Source organism: Gasterosteus aculeatus, chromosome 21 (assembly GCF_964276395.1).
Source record: "Gasterosteus aculeatus chromosome 21, fGasAcu3.hap1.1, whole genome shotgun sequence".
NCBI lineage: Eukaryota > Metazoa > Chordata > Actinopteri > Perciformes > Gasterosteidae > Gasterosteus > Gasterosteus aculeatus.
Genome location: NC_135708.1, coordinates 20,474,339 through 20,489,696, shown reverse-complemented (window position 1 = coordinate 20,489,696; position 15,358 = coordinate 20,474,339). Strand labels below are relative to the sequence as shown.

General features: G+C 47.4%; 1 protein-coding gene and 1 long non-coding RNA gene across 2 annotated transcripts; one reads left to right on the top strand and one right to left on the bottom strand.

Moving 5' to 3' along the window:
• Nucleotides 1-4: 4 nt before the first annotated feature.
• Nucleotides 5-13,912, bottom strand: LOC120813024 (gamma-aminobutyric acid receptor subunit rho-3). Its single transcript, XM_078096332.1, has 10 exons — nucleotides 13,047-13,912; nucleotides 11,686-11,798; nucleotides 5,016-5,083; nucleotides 3,711-3,934; nucleotides 2,987-3,069; nucleotides 2,747-2,884; nucleotides 2,468-2,620; nucleotides 1,768-1,829; nucleotides 1,290-1,421; nucleotides 5-937 (listed from the first exon to the last, which is right to left on the bottom strand). Exons 1-10 carry the CDS (start codon nucleotides 13,175-13,177, stop codon nucleotides 650-652), a joined length of 1,392 nt encoding a protein of 463 aa, XP_077952458.1. The 5' UTR covers nucleotides 13,178-13,912; the 3' UTR covers nucleotides 5-649.
• LOC144390134 (uncharacterized) lies at nucleotides 1,271-2,276 on the top strand. The gene is made up of 2 exons (XR_013454202.1): nucleotides 1,271-1,391; nucleotides 1,693-2,276. It is a non-coding gene; the product is annotated as an uncharacterized LOC144390134 (long non-coding RNA).
• Nucleotides 13,913-15,358: the final 1,446 nt, after the last annotated feature.

Sequence of the window (15,358 nt, the reverse complement as noted above, 5' to 3'; positions counted from 1 at the left end):
TAAATCAATTTGCACTTTTTAATTTCATCGAATAAACTACTCCACCACGAGGGAGGGATCCGGAAGAAACTGTCTAAAAGTCCATATTCCTAAAATAGTTATAGAAATACTCAACCTGTCATAAATGTGCTTTAAGGTACAAAATATGTCATAAAAATGTAATACTTTTATGTTATTTCTATCTTTGACCATCATTCCTGATTTCTGATCCTGATAAAAATCAGGTATTCTTTCATTTTCAGAATTGGAACCCTTTTAATATTTGTTTAAATATTTCTACTGTTAACATAAAATAGTCTAAATAGACTTATAACAATTGTAAAAGAGCAGTCATATTTTTTTAATTGTCACGTCTTTGCAGGCTGCTAATTCGAAATTGTATAAAAACCAACAACCATGAATCCACTTTAAATAAACTAAAGTACACATAGAGTATGTGAACATCACCATGTAAATATCTCACTAGTATTTCTCTGCAGCTGACCAGTGAAATATCAGAGTATAAAATAACAATCCCTCGTACAGTTTATTAAACAAACAGACGCAGAGTTCCCGCTCCGTGCGTGAGCGTGTGCGTGAGCGTGGCTGATCGCAGTGGATGCTGCGAGGTGCGCGCGCGGGGAATCCCCCAGCATGCTCTCTGGCCGGCTCAGGTGTACAGGCTCCAGTAGATGGTGTTGAAGAGCAGGTAGGACAGAGGGAAGACCACGCGCGAGTACGAGTCCACCAGGTAGCTGTTGCTGACGAACAGGTCCACGTTCTGGCGCACCGAGCGCTGCCGGCGCAGGCGGGTCCCCTCCGGGGCCCCGGGCGGCACCTCGAGGGGGTCGGAGGTCAGGGCCGGCGCCGCCCGGGAGAACGGGGTCAGCTCCACGTCGTTGTCATGGAAACAGCCGTCGAACGCCATGGCCTGGCTGGCGTTGAAGGTGGACGGGATCTGAAAAGTTCCACAAAAGATTCCCACAGACATTTAATCTGTGATAATCCTCCAAGGAGGAAGCGTGGGGTTTGATTGCTGTGATCAATAGATTTCATGGATCAATTGACTGATCGGAAAACCAACAACAGTTCATTTGTGAGGAGAAAAAAGAAGCAAATTTTTTTTTTTTAATGAAAAGATGAAAGTTCATCTAAATGTAAATCAAATAAATGTACTTTATTTACTTTTGCATGGTTACATTTGTCATGTTTATTATGTGTAGTGCTCTTTAAAAATAAATAAAGCGCGTGTGAGGCTGTAATGACCCCGTTTGTCCACTAGATGGAGGCACTAAGGTGAAGCTGCTGACCTTCCCCCTCTTCATCTTCCTCATCTCCTCCAGGGTGGTGCAGTAGTTCACCGCCGCGTACTCGATGACGGACAGGAAGACAAACAGGAAGCTGGTCCACAGGTAGATGTCCACCGCCTTCACGTAGGACACCTGGGAATATGAGGACCAATCAGAGGGGACTTCATGTATTTTTTTATTATTGTAAATGTGTTGCTGCTTCCACAAGAACATTATTTCAGGGCCTCAAACACACCACTTGAATTGTGTTAATGTAGTTGTTATTGCTGCTTATTCTTTATTAATTATGGCAGTTTAAAATGAATCAAAGTCCACATTTCTCTCAATGAAAATTCAGTTGAAACATTGAAAATTATTAAAATATTAACAGTTTAAAAGGTAATATCTCTGGGCTGGATTCTAGACCCTGAAGGACTCAAGAAGGACACTCTCAGTCCCAGAGCCCCACGGGCCCTGAAGGCCACACAGAGACAGCTACCTGAGGCATGGAGGAGGAGACTCCGGTGATGATGGTGGACATGGTGAGCACTGTGGTGATACCTGCAGGCCAGAGAGACGGGTTATGATCCAGGTGAAGACCGGCGGTGGTCCTGAGGTTTCCCGTAGGAACATTCTGAGCTCATTTAACACAGGTTCTTATTTTCATTCTCCCTGGTACCACCATTCCACCTCTGCAGCTCATCCAGAATGCAGCAGCTCCACTGGTCTTTAACCTTCCTAAGTTCTCCCTCACTCCTCCACTCCTCCGCTCTCTTCACTGGTACCGGTGGCTCATCCAGTTCTAAACATGGTGCTCAGGTACCGTGCTGTGAATGGATGGGGTCCAGCTTACATCCAGGACCTGGTCCAACCCGACATCCCGACCTCTGACCTCTCCGCTCTGCATGTGATAAACTGCTTGTTCCTCCTCACTGAGAGCAAAACACTCCACTAGATCTCCACTCTTTGCTGTCCTGCCCCGGAGATTCAGAGGATTCCCAGATTCTCGTCCCACTTTGAATCCGTACACAATAACAACACTGTTATGCTTTAACTCAGGGTTTCCATATGTAACTGTGATGTTCATGTACAGTAGTTATGATGATGTATTTACATGTCTGCCCTGTGTTTAAGGGACCTTTCATCCAGCAGGGGGAGGAGCTAGATTAGATTCAACACGTGGGCGTCGCCATGGTCACCTAGGGAGACGCGTGCGGGCACGGCCCTCCGGTCGATCCAGAAGGAGACCCAGGACAGGACCACCATCAGCATGGTGGGGAAGTAGGTCTGCAGCATGAAGAAGAAGATGTGCCTCTGCAGGATGAAGTTGATGAAGAGACGGTTGTACCACCCTGAGGGAGGGGGGGGGGGGGGCGCCGCATTAATAATCTCTTCTGGTTATATGTCTCCATTTTTTACCAAGTTACTACCAAAAACAATAACCTCTCTCTCACACACACACACACACACACACACACCGGTGCTGCTGTAGAAGGCGAGGCCACTGGAGGCCTGGAAGTGCTCGATGAAGAACTGGGACAAGACGATCTCGTCCGTCCTCAGAGAGTCGTTCCCGTTCTTCCAGTAGAGCATCAGGTCGTTCTCGTTGTACGCATCTGTGTGTGTGGGGGGGGCATCTTATATATACATTATTATACATATTAGATTCACTTATTAAAAATATAAGTGTAGTGTGTGTGTGTGTGTGTCCGTCTCACAGCTCTCCAGCTCCAGTGAGCAGTTCTGTGTGTCCAGAGGGAAGCTGCTGAAGTCCATCGAGCAGAGCGACGTCACCGTCACCCTGGAACAACACATAAATATATTTACATTAATACATTTGTGTATATTAGGGCTGTCAAAGTTGACACACAGTTAATCTGTGAGATTATTGTTGTGTTATTATTAACGCAACTTTCTTTCTGGTGTGCGTTGACCCCTGACCCCTGAAGCCGCCGCGTGCTGCACTCAGTTAGATGGGAGAGAGCATGTGTGTACATGTAAACATACATATACAAACATACATGTATATACATGCACACATAGAGAGCGTTTCAAGTCTTCTTCAGTGCAGCATGATGGTCATTAGAGTCAAACAGGCCATGAAGCAGGGGACGCTTTAGGGCGGGGCTACATGCTGATTGACAGGTCTCTACCAGATGACCTTCTCCCAGACGACTTTCTCCCAGAAGACATCTCTCCGATGACCTTCTCTCAGATGAACTTCTTTCAGGTGACCTTCTCTCCGATGACCTTCTGCCCTCAGATGACCTTCTCCTTTTAGATGACCTTCTCCTTTTAGATGACCTTCTCCTTTTAGATGACCTTCTCCTTTTAGATGACCTTCTGGTTCCGCGGTGACATGAGCCAGCTGACATGTGAGGTGTTGGCCGTTCATTTCTGAAGCAGACGACCCCCACAGGGCACCGGCGAGGCTCCTCCTACCTGACGCTGTACAGGATGTTCCCGTCGGGGTAGACCCTCAGCATGATGTTCTCCGTGGTGGTGTCGTGGATGAAGGAGCCCTTGGAGTGGACGAAGAAGACGTCGGGGACCCAGATCTTCTTCACCAGGCGCGAGTCGAAGGTCCTGCTGCGATTGGTGCGGGAGGGGAAGGCCAGCCGCTCGTCCCTCCAGTAGTGGCGCAGGTACAGCGTCATGGTGAAGTCCTGAGGGAGGAGACCAGGAGGAGGGGTGCGCTTCATTCAAGGACCGGAGCAGAAATATTCCTCTAGTGTGAAGATAAGAAGTTATGTTTTCACTCCAGAAAGTCCTACGTTTATTTATTATCTTCAGCATTACCTCACATTCAAACTTGTATTTGTGTGAAATAATGCTCAACGATCAAATACAACAGGACTTTAACAAAGGATTAAATCTTACATTTAAAAAAAACATCCTGGTACAATTAATGAGATTTAGAAAGGTCATGATGAACAAAGATGGTGTAATCCTGGGTCATGTGTAATACTAAATTATGTTGAACAAAGATGGTGTAATACTAAGTTATGTTGAATAAAGATGGTGTAATACTAAGTTATGTTGAATAAAGATGGTGTAATACTAAGTTATGTTGAATGAAGATGGTGTAATACTAAGTTATGTTGAATAAAGATGGTGTAATACTAAATTATGTTGAATAAAGATGGTGTAATACTAAGTTATGTTGAATAAAGATGGTGTAATACTAAGTTATGTTGAATAAAGATGGTGTAATACTAAATTATGTTGAATAAAGATGGTGTAATACTAAGTTATGTTGAACAAAGATGGTGTACTACTAAGTTATGTTGAACAAAGATGGTGTAATACTAAGTTATGTTGAACAAAGATGGTGTAATACTAAGTTATGTTGAACAAAGATGGTGTAATCCTGGGTCATGATGAACAAAGATGGTGTAATACTAAGTTATGTTGAATAAAGATGGTGTAATACTAAATTATGTTGAATAAAGATGGTGTAATACTAAGTTATGTTGAATAAAGATGGTGTAATACTAAGTTATGTTGAATAAAGATGGTGTAATACTAAATTATGTTGAACAAAGATGGTGTAATACTAAGTTATGTTGAACAAAGATGGTGTAATACTAAGTTATGTTGAATAAAGATGGTGTAATACTAAATTATGTTGAATAAAGATGGTGTAATACTAAGTTATGTTGAATAAAGATGGTGTAATACTAAGTTATGTTGAATAAAGATGGTGTAATACTAAGTTATGTTGAATAAAGATGGTGTAATCCTCACCATGTTGACCTCTGAGATGCTGTCGATGCTCTCCACCTGCACGTCGATGCCCACGGGGATCGCAGCGCCTGAAACCAAGGATCAGAGTGAGTGATTTAAAACCCCTGAGTCGAGGCGGAGGAGACGGTGTGAAGGCGAGAGGCCTGAGGCCTTTCCGGGTGGAGCTCAGGCCCTCCACCAGGACCTCCGTCCTACTTCCAGCTCGCAGACGTCTCTCCTCCCGACACGGGATCGAACCCTGAAGGAGTGAAAGTCTCCTACCACACACACCTCGTCAATCACCCCGTGAGACCTCTTCAGCAGCTGACCGCTGCACACAAACAGGAAGCCGGGGGCCTCCGTCCGCGGCGCGCGCTCTCAGGGCGCGCTGGAAGGTTTAACAATGAGGGCAGCGCAGAAGAAGAATGAGCCATGGCGACTGTGAGCTGACGTGATAAATCCAACCTGTGAACTGTAAATGATCCTCAACTAATGACACGCAGCGGATGTCTGACCAACGCCTGACACCAACGTTTGCAGAAGTGCCTTTTTCTGTAAAGGAAGATCACCAAATCCATCGTGGAGGCGCCGGGGAGGCGGAGAGGAAGTGAAACGGGTGAAAAGGTTCTGGAGCAGCAGAAAGACACAGACGTTTTCAAGGAAGGACTGAATGAACAGCAACGGGTTTCCATTGTACCGTTAATCAGCGTGTAGCCCCGCCCTAAAGCACCCCCGCTTTATGCTCTATTAGACACCTGTCAATCACAGTAATATATATTTGGCTCTAAGCATAGACTATCTGATAATCCGAAAATTAATATACAAGTAAATGGTCAAAATGTACAGCAGGTAAAAAAGGTGAAGCTTCTTGGACTTTGGCTGGATCCCACATTGTCATGGTCTGATCACATCAACTAAGTGGTTGCTAAAACGGGTAGAGCTGTAGCAGTAACGCGTACATGTGCACAATTTCTAAATTCACAGTTGTTGATCTGGATTACTGTTGTGTTGTACGGTGTGCTGCAGCAAGCAGTCATTTAAAACAATTACAAGTGGCTCAAAAATAAGGCTGCAAGACTGGTTCTTGGTTGTTCTTTGCGAACTGCAGAGATGCATGACCGTCTTGCTTGGCTGCTGGTCAAGCACAGACTATCTGCTAATATGTTAGCATATTTTCATAAAATCATTAACAATCATTCCTAAATTTCTTTATGACAATATAATTTACTATTCAGATATGCATTCACATTACACAAGAGGGGCGAGTAGTCAATAATCAGATGTCTTTACCCCTACCTGAATCTGACTCTATGAAGAGGGCCGTGTTTTATAGGTCAATTGTGCTTTGGAACAATCTTCCAGTTGGGGTTCGTGAAATCAAGGGAAAAACTGGTTTAAAAAAAGATTAAGACTGCATTTGTTTTTAGCATCATCGTCTGGGATGGTTGAGCGAGGTTGTATCATGTGTCCTGGTGTTTTGCATTATTTTTTATTACTTTAATCAGTACTTTCAGAATTGTTACTTTTTCTTGTCTTTTGTGTGTATTTATATATGTGAGTAATTGTGATTGTGATTACTGTTCTTTTATGTATTTTTTTTATTTTTTGGACCCCAGGAAGACTAGCTGTCGTCTCAGCGTCAGCTAATGGGGATGCTTTTAAATAAACAAATAAACAGTAAGCCCCGCCCCAATCCCCTGCCTTGAGGTCTGTTTGACTCTAAATGGACTATAATCTACTAGAAGAACATCATGCTGTATTGAATAAGACTTTAAACTACAGACTGAGGCCATAAACTCATGTTTCTAATGTTTACTGAGGGAATTAGAAGGGAAGTAGAGTCATTTTCTCATCAGCTTTCAGCTTTCAGCTTTAAGACTTGATGAAGGCGCCGAGGAAGCTGAATCTCACAGATGTTTGTACCAAGATGGCCGCCGTGTACCCCTAGATACACGGTATATATATATATATATATATATATGGTGTATCTATGGTCGATGTGGGTTATGCCACAAGCTGATTGGGGGCGGAGGCACTTTCTGTAAACCAATCGCGGCTGTCAACGTTAAAAGCTGTTCTCATCTCTGTGGCTGTAAGCTGTCATTTCAGGAGGCACCAGACGCAACCCTCCGCCCCCCCCGGACCCCTGCAATCAGCAGGGGAATCTGGCAACTTACCGTATACTCTACCACCCCCACCGGTGTCTGGACTCCCAAAGGATGATCTGCTCCATCCCACGGCTGGATGGCGTCCAAGCCCCAACAACAGCTTGTGTTAATAAATCGTTGTCTCCTGACTGAAATAAAGGTTTCCAGATGTTCCATCATATAAAGCTGGTCCTGTTGCACACGCCGCCCGTGAACTGGGCTCGACATGAGGGACGGAAAGCAGCGGGGAGCAGAGTGACCTTCTGTTTCACGATCTCTCCCACTGAAGAACGCTGGTTGCCGAGGTAACGCCAAACGTTGAGTCCTCACCGCCGTGTGCTTTTTTTATATGTGTGTGTCATGGCAGGACAAAGCTGGAGCTTTATGGTCAGATGAACTTCATTAAATAAAGTGGTTATTGAGCCGCCAACATTCAAGTGGAATCAACACACCCCCCCCCCCCCCCCCTCCCCGTTGGCCTTGAGGGTGAAAACAGGAATTTAAGCGGTAAACCGCGTCCAGACGGGGTCACAGACCTAACCAGCGTGTGTTTGCGTATCCTCAACACGCACACACACGGTTTCACTGATTCGCAGGTTTTTTTCATCTCGCTCGGCTGTCGACTTTGATTTAGTAAAACGACACATCGAAGCAGCGAGATCGCACAACACGACTGTGCAACCCGATACAAGCAGGACCAATAACAGCAGCAGGGGCGACTTCCCATAGACGTCTATAAGGAAATGACTTCATCGGTCTCACGTCTTCTTCAGTGCAGCATGATGTTCATCTAGTAGATTACGGTCCATTTAGAGTCAAACAGGGGCTCAACGTGATTGACAGGTCTCTCATAGACCATAAAGCGGGGATGCTTTAGGGCGGGGCTACACGTGATTGACAGGCCTCTATCACAGATTTGTCCGTTTGTGTTTTCATCCTTAATCATGTTACAAAGTGGCTTCACTTCATTAAAGTGAACTGTTACATTTTGGTTCGACTGGCTGCAAAAACCCAAACGGCAACAACCAGATCTTCAGCTTGAGTTTACACAGAACTTATTTAAGACACATTAACAAAAAGAGGAAATGCCACAAAGTGGTTTAACATGCTTTAAAACCAAAGACATAACAGAGACCCACCAACCCCCCCCTACACCTACAGCTGCAGACACACGCAGACCCACAAACACACGTTCTGCTCCGAACGGGGACCGCAGAGAACGTCCAGTTCCACCAGTGTGGTGAAGAAGCTCGGCCCGCCGGGGGAAGCATCTCATCAGCTGGTGTAAACAAGCGAGAGGCTTCGTCCTCGGTGGTTAAATCGCACCGCGGCTTTTAGGGGGGCGGGGGGGGCTTTACAAACACTTTAACCTCACAAAAAACTACTTAAAAAAGACATAATGCTGTTAAAGATACAACCAAACAACCCGAAAAAGACACGATGCCTAAAAAAAGACACAAAAGGGACAAAACAAATAATGACTGCGGGAGGACAAAGAAGGAATACGGATCTTAGGACGTGAGTTTGAGAAGGAAAGTGGAGGAGAAGCTCCCGTGGAGCCGGGTTCTGACTACAAGGTTCCTGCAGAGAGCTACGTTATGTGAAACCTAAATCTGTCACAGCTGCTAAGAAACATCCAACAGGGACAAAGACGCACAAAACGAGTACAACAAAGGGCAGACGAACAACTGCAACGCACTCTGAGATCAAAGAGACGGAAAAGGAGACACACACAAAGGACCACAAAGACACACAAATCCACCAAGATACGATCAAAGTGACGCAAAGCCGCTGCAAAGAGACACAAAAGACACAAGGTAGCTGAGTGTTTCCACAAAGACACAAGAACTGACATTTAAGTCACACAGACCCACAATAACGTGGTGAAGAAACTACAAACAGTAAAAGAAAGACCACAAACAAGGAGGACTCGGCTTTGCTGTGCCAACACGACGCAGATGACGGGTGAGCGTCCTCCTACACCATCCATACGGTCTATTCAGCCACGAGGGACGCACAACACACACACACACAGACACACACACAGTCAGTGCCTACAACTGACTTCAACCACGAGCCCCCAAAAAAACGCCCCACGAGTGACCTCCGCCGGGCAGACGAGCTGAATGAGATCTATTGCAGATTTGATTGACGTGTCCTGACGTGTCCTTGGTCCCACAGGACCCCTCTCCCCCCTGGACAACGTCCGTTTGTGTCCCTTCCATCTGGCAGGTCCATCAGGACCAAGACCTCCCGCCACACTCAACACACACCAGCCGGGCTCATCGACGGAGCGGCCCCCCGCTGGGTGACTGACATCCCACCGGTCACTTCACACTCCTCATGCACACACCTGTCACCTGCCACCTCACATGTCTCCTGTCACCTGCCACCTCACATGTCTCCTGTCACCTGCCACATGCCACGTGTCACCTGTCACCTGCCACCTCACATGTCTCCTGTCACCTGCCACCTCACGTGTCACCTGTCACCTGCCACCTCACATGTCTCCTGTCACCTGCCACCTCACATGTCTCCTGTCACCTGCCACCTCACATGTCTCCTGTCACCTGCCACCTCACATGTCTCCTGTCACCTGCCACCTCACATGTCTCCTGTCACCTGCCACCTCACATGTCTCCTGTCACCTGCCACCTCACATGTCTCCTGTCACCTGCCACATGCCACGTGTCACCTGTCATGGCTGCCTGTGCGCTAGTAGCCTTTATTTTTTTCCTTTTTATTTTTAACTTTAACTTTTTTTCCTTTTTAATTTAAATTCTTTATCATTAAGATGTTTATTCTCCATCCCCTCAGCCTCATACTTTACTTATGCTATATGTTGTCTTATTGTCAAATGTTATGCAGCAACTGTCTGACTTGTTTTGGCAATAAATGTCCCTGATTCCAGGTATGAGGACAAACATTCGTTGGCCAATCAGAGCGCAGCTTTGTTCCTTGAGGAGACGTTCTGTGAAGAACACTACAAACAACAACAGGCTGTAGAAATACTCATCTAGTACCAGGAAGTGTGGAGCACACACACACACACACACACACACACACACTACAGGCCACAACAAGTCATAGTGAATGCTGCAGGGCGAAGGGGCGGCCAGTGGAAGTACTGCCTCCATGTGTACTTCTGAAGGTACATGTACTTTCTGCCGGTTTATACTTGGACTTGGATTGATTCCTCAGCTTTCCAAAGCAAGATCATCTTCAAGAGGATCTTTTCAAAGCACAGGTCTCTCATGGAAAGAGTCCAAAGACGCTGGAGTCCTTGCAGGTATTTCCAGGATGTCCAGGATGTCCAGGATGTCCAGGTCCGAGTCTAGCTGAGAACGGGACGGTGTCTGGAGGCGTTTGAAGACGCTGTGTCTCTGGATCAAAGAGAGGATGAGAGACGACAGCATTGTCCTGTCATGAAGGTCCTGGTCCCGTTTGCTGCAGGATTCACCCGTTCACCCTGGAACTCAATGGGAGGAAGCTCACAAAGGACACATTCAAGTAGCCCTTACTCCACCGCTTCACATGAAACACTACGGAGAGCCAGAGATGGAGCACGCGTGTGCGTGTGCGTGGATCTGATCCAGAGTGTGAACACGGAATGGACCATTTGTCCTCCTGTTGTCGTGTGTTTGATACCGATGAGCTTCATCGCACACGTCGGTTCGTCTCCCACCCCCATCTGCCCCAGACCTGGAGTCTAATCCAGATTAATGCACGCAACCCCCCCCACACACACACACACACACGCACACGCACACGCACACGCACACACACAGAGGCACTCATTATATTACCAAAAACACACACAGGGACACACAATCACATTTGAGTGAGCACACAGAGTCCCACTGTATCTCAAATGCGTTAATACACACACACACAACCTCGCAGACACACACACAACCTCACAGACACACACAACCTCACAGACACACACACAACCTCACAGACACACACATGCGTAATCTGGGTCAGCGTGGTGGTTTTTGGGAGCAACACATCCGTTGTCTAGGTGACCCTTGCCCGTCATCAGTGAGTGTGTGAGTGTGTGTGTGTGTGTGTGTGTGTGTGTGTTGCTCTCTTTGCGAGGACACTTTGAACTTGTTTAAAACTGAATTGTGAAATAAAGGCAAAGATACATTGTAAATCGATGCACATTCCGGTCAGTGTGGAATGAAATGAATAATATTTTCAAAGTAAAACTCTGTAGATGTGTGAAGTTATTTAAAGGTGAGTTTGACCGCGAATTTATGGGATCAGATTAATTTATAAAGATTGCTTCAGATCAAAATGAGAAAGGGGAACCTAAATATAAATAATATAAATGTAAATAGGGGGAGAAAAATGAGAGTAAATAAGATAATATATATAAGAAATATTGTTAAAGATTTCTAAATAAATATTGGAGATAAATCAATAAAATTAGAAACACGCACGATCAAAGCGACACGAACCGCTGCGTAAAAACAAACATAATGTGCCCAGTGTTGTCATGGTAACCAGGTGTGTGTGTGTGTGTGTGTGTGTCTGACCTCCGAACCCCGGCCTCATGGCGAAGTCGTGCTCCTCGATCCTCAGCAGCTGCTCGCTCTTTATCAGCAGCGTCTTAGTGCTGTCCTGCCGCTTCAGTTTGTAGTCGATACGTCTGCAGAGACACACACACACGCACACGCACGTACACAAACACACACACACACACACACACACACACACGCACACACACACACACAGCGCGGGGTGATTAGCTGCTTTGTCACGGCTGTAATTGCAGGTTTGTCGGAGAAAACACTTTGTGGTTTTTCTTCTTCTGTCAGAACTTTGCATCAAAGGCGCCGCTTTGTCAACAAACACACAACAAACACACAACAAACACACGCGTGTGCTCATCTTCATCTCCTTTGTATCCTTCCACGCGGTACTTTGTACATTCTCGGGCTGCTGCACGACTCTTACGCAGGTATGTGAGCAGCGTGCAGGCTTCCGTTGTTTCAAGCTTAATTTGAAGGATTATTAGCTCAAACGTGTTCGTGTGTGTGCGTGTGTGTGTGTGTGTGTGTGTGTGCGCGTGCGTGTGTGCGTGTGCGGCTGTAATTACACACAGCACACCCTGAATGGTATCTGATTGGTTCCCCTGGTTGAATGGCAGCGGTTTAGATGAATGCAGTTGACTTTTTGCTTGTGACGACATCATCGTGGACCTGCAGATCCGAGCTTCTCATCGGTGGTTTGATCTGAACCTCGATGTGAACTCACGTTTAGATATTTGAAGCTTTGAGGTTCATTCTCGACCTTTGGAAAGTACAAAACAGCTTGAATAATTCACACTTAATTCGTTCATTCATTCATCCTCTGCGTTGGCGCTGGAAGCTAACGTGTGATTCTGAGGATGACGTCACCAAGCGTGTTTCACATGTTTGCTTTGATGTGAAGTCAGTGACTCAAGCTGCATTCCTTCATTTATCACTTTTTCCAACTGCAGCTTTTCCGTCCCTGAGACGAGTGAAACCGTCTCTGCCATCTGGAGGAGGACGTCCAGGGCATGTGCTGCTGCGAGGAACCACCTGGATCTTCTTCTGGAGAGACTCAAAGAGGCTTCATGCCGGTTCTGATAAATCCAGTACATTAGGACGGAGAATGTGAGGAGTGAAAAAGACTTCAAACCTCCACAGAGACGACGTGACAGCAAGTCAACGTTAGATCAACAGTTCAATACCTGCAGACATTTAGATTCCATCTAGTCCCGTTAAAAGTCCATTTAGACATCAAGCCGAGTCTGAAGTGGCCTCATAATTAACACATGCTAACTGACGTAGCATGCTAACTGACGTAGCATGGCTACTGAAGCGCTGCGGAGCACCAAGCAACAGCATTGAGAAAAACGTGTGTGTCTCACCCTCCGAACTTGAACTTGCTGTTCTCGCCGAGGAAAACCTCCTTGTGCTTCCTGCGCCCGGAGCCGCGACCGCCGGTAACCATGGCAACCAGGCCGGCGGCGGCCAGGCAGGTCAGCAGGTCCACCTTCATGCTCCTCACAGGTTCCTCCGCCAGGACGCCAGCATCGCCGGGCCACAGTGACCCCCACCAGCTCCACCTGCTCCACCAGGTCCACCGGGTCCACCGGCTCCACCTGCTCCACCTGCTCCACCGGGTCCACCGGCTCCACCTGCTCCACCGGCTCCACCTGCTCCACCGGGTCCACCGGCTCCACCAGCTCCACCTGCTCCACCAGGTCCACCGGGTCCACCGGCTCCACCTGCTCCACCGGGTCCACCGGCTCCACCGGGTCCACCTGCTCCACCAGGTCCACCGGGTCCACTGGCTCCACCTGCTTCACCGGGTCCACCGGGTCCACTGGCTCCACCTGCTCCACCGGGTCCACCGGGTTCACTGGCTCCACCTGCTCCACCTGATCCACCAGGTCTCTAGATTACCGCTGGTGGTCCAGCATCACCCGCAGAGCCCCAGAAGGAGAAGGCAAACATGAGCATGTGGCGAAGCGTTTGCTCGGGGCTTCTCCTGCTTCCCCACCGTCGCTCCGCCCGTCTCCACCTTTTCACTCCGTCTGTTTTTATCTGCAGATTTTCTGTCCTGTTTCTGATTAAAATCGATATGAATCTATTCCTCGCGGCGATGGAGGAATGACACTAATTCCACCCTAATCCTCTTATCTGCGGCCACAGCAATCTTTCAATAACCTACAAACAGTCTCTCACACACAAACAGACACACACACTCACACGTACACACACAAACACACACACACACACACGTCAGGAATCAGGATTTTCTCAGCAGGACAAAAAAAAAAAACAGGCACCTGCTGTGATTATATGGATTATGTGAGGCTAGTGCACACCTCCACATTGTGTGTGTGTGTGTGTGTGTGTGTGTGTGTGTGGAGAGGTCATTTGTGCGTGAAAATGAATCACGGGTTTGGAAGCAGCTCGAACAACCAATCGGCTTGAGATTTAATCTGAGGCGGAGTGGAGCGAGCGTCTAATCCAGCCCACCTACACCTTCCTCAGGTCACACCTCTGGAGGATGTAATGCCATGCACACACACACACACACACACACACACACACACACTCTGTGTGCAGCATCCAGCCCTCTTGTCTTGACCCTAATCGTCACAACAATTAAAGAGAAGTCAAAGCTTCTCCTGTTAAAGCTGCATTCTCTGTAGTGACCAGCAGGGGGCGACTCCTCTGCTCCCATAGACGTCTATGAGGAAATGACTCTACTTCTCTGTAGTGACCAGCAGGGGGCGACTCCTCTGCTCCCATAGACGTCTATGAGGAAATGACTCTACTTCTCTGTAGTGACCAGCAGGGGGCGACTCCTCTGCTCCCATAGACGTCTATGAGGAAATGACTCTACTTCTCTGTAGTGACCAGCAGGGGGCGACTCCTCTGCTCCCATAGACGTCTATGAGGAAATGACTCTACTTCTCTGTAGTGACCAGCAGGGGGCGACTCCTCTGCTCCCATAGACGTCTATGAGGAAATGACTCTCCTTCTCTGTAGTGACCAGCAGGGGGCGACTCCTCTGCTCCCATAGACGTCTATGAGGAAATGACTCTACTTCTCTGTAGTGACCAGCAGGGGGCGACTCCTCTGCTCCCATAGACGTCTATGAGGAAATGACTCTCCTTCTCTGTAGTGACCAGCAGGGGGCGACTCCTCTGCTCCCATAGACGTCTATGAGAAAATTACTCTACTTCTCTGTAGTGACCAGCAGGGGGCGACTCCTCTGCTCCCATAGACGTCTATGAGGAAATGACTCTACTTCTCTGTAGTGACCAGCAGGGGGCGACTCCTCTGCTCCCATAGACGTCTATGAGGAAATGACTCTACTTCTCTGTAGTGACCAGCAGGGGGCGACTCCTCTGCTCCCATAGACGTCTATGAGGAAATGACTCTACTTCTCTGTAGTGACCAGCAGGGGGCGACTCCTCTGCTCCCATAGACGTCTATGAGGAAATGACTCTACTTCTCTGTAGTGACCAGCAGGGGGGCGACTCCTCTGCTCCCATAGACGTCTATGAGGAAATGACTCTCCTTCTCTGTAGTGACCAGCAGGGGGCGACTCCTCTGCTCCCATAGACGTCTATGAGGAAATGACTCTACTTCTCTGTAGTGACCAGCAGGGGGCGACTCCTCTGCTCCCATAGACGTCTATGAGGAAATGACTCTACTTCTCTGT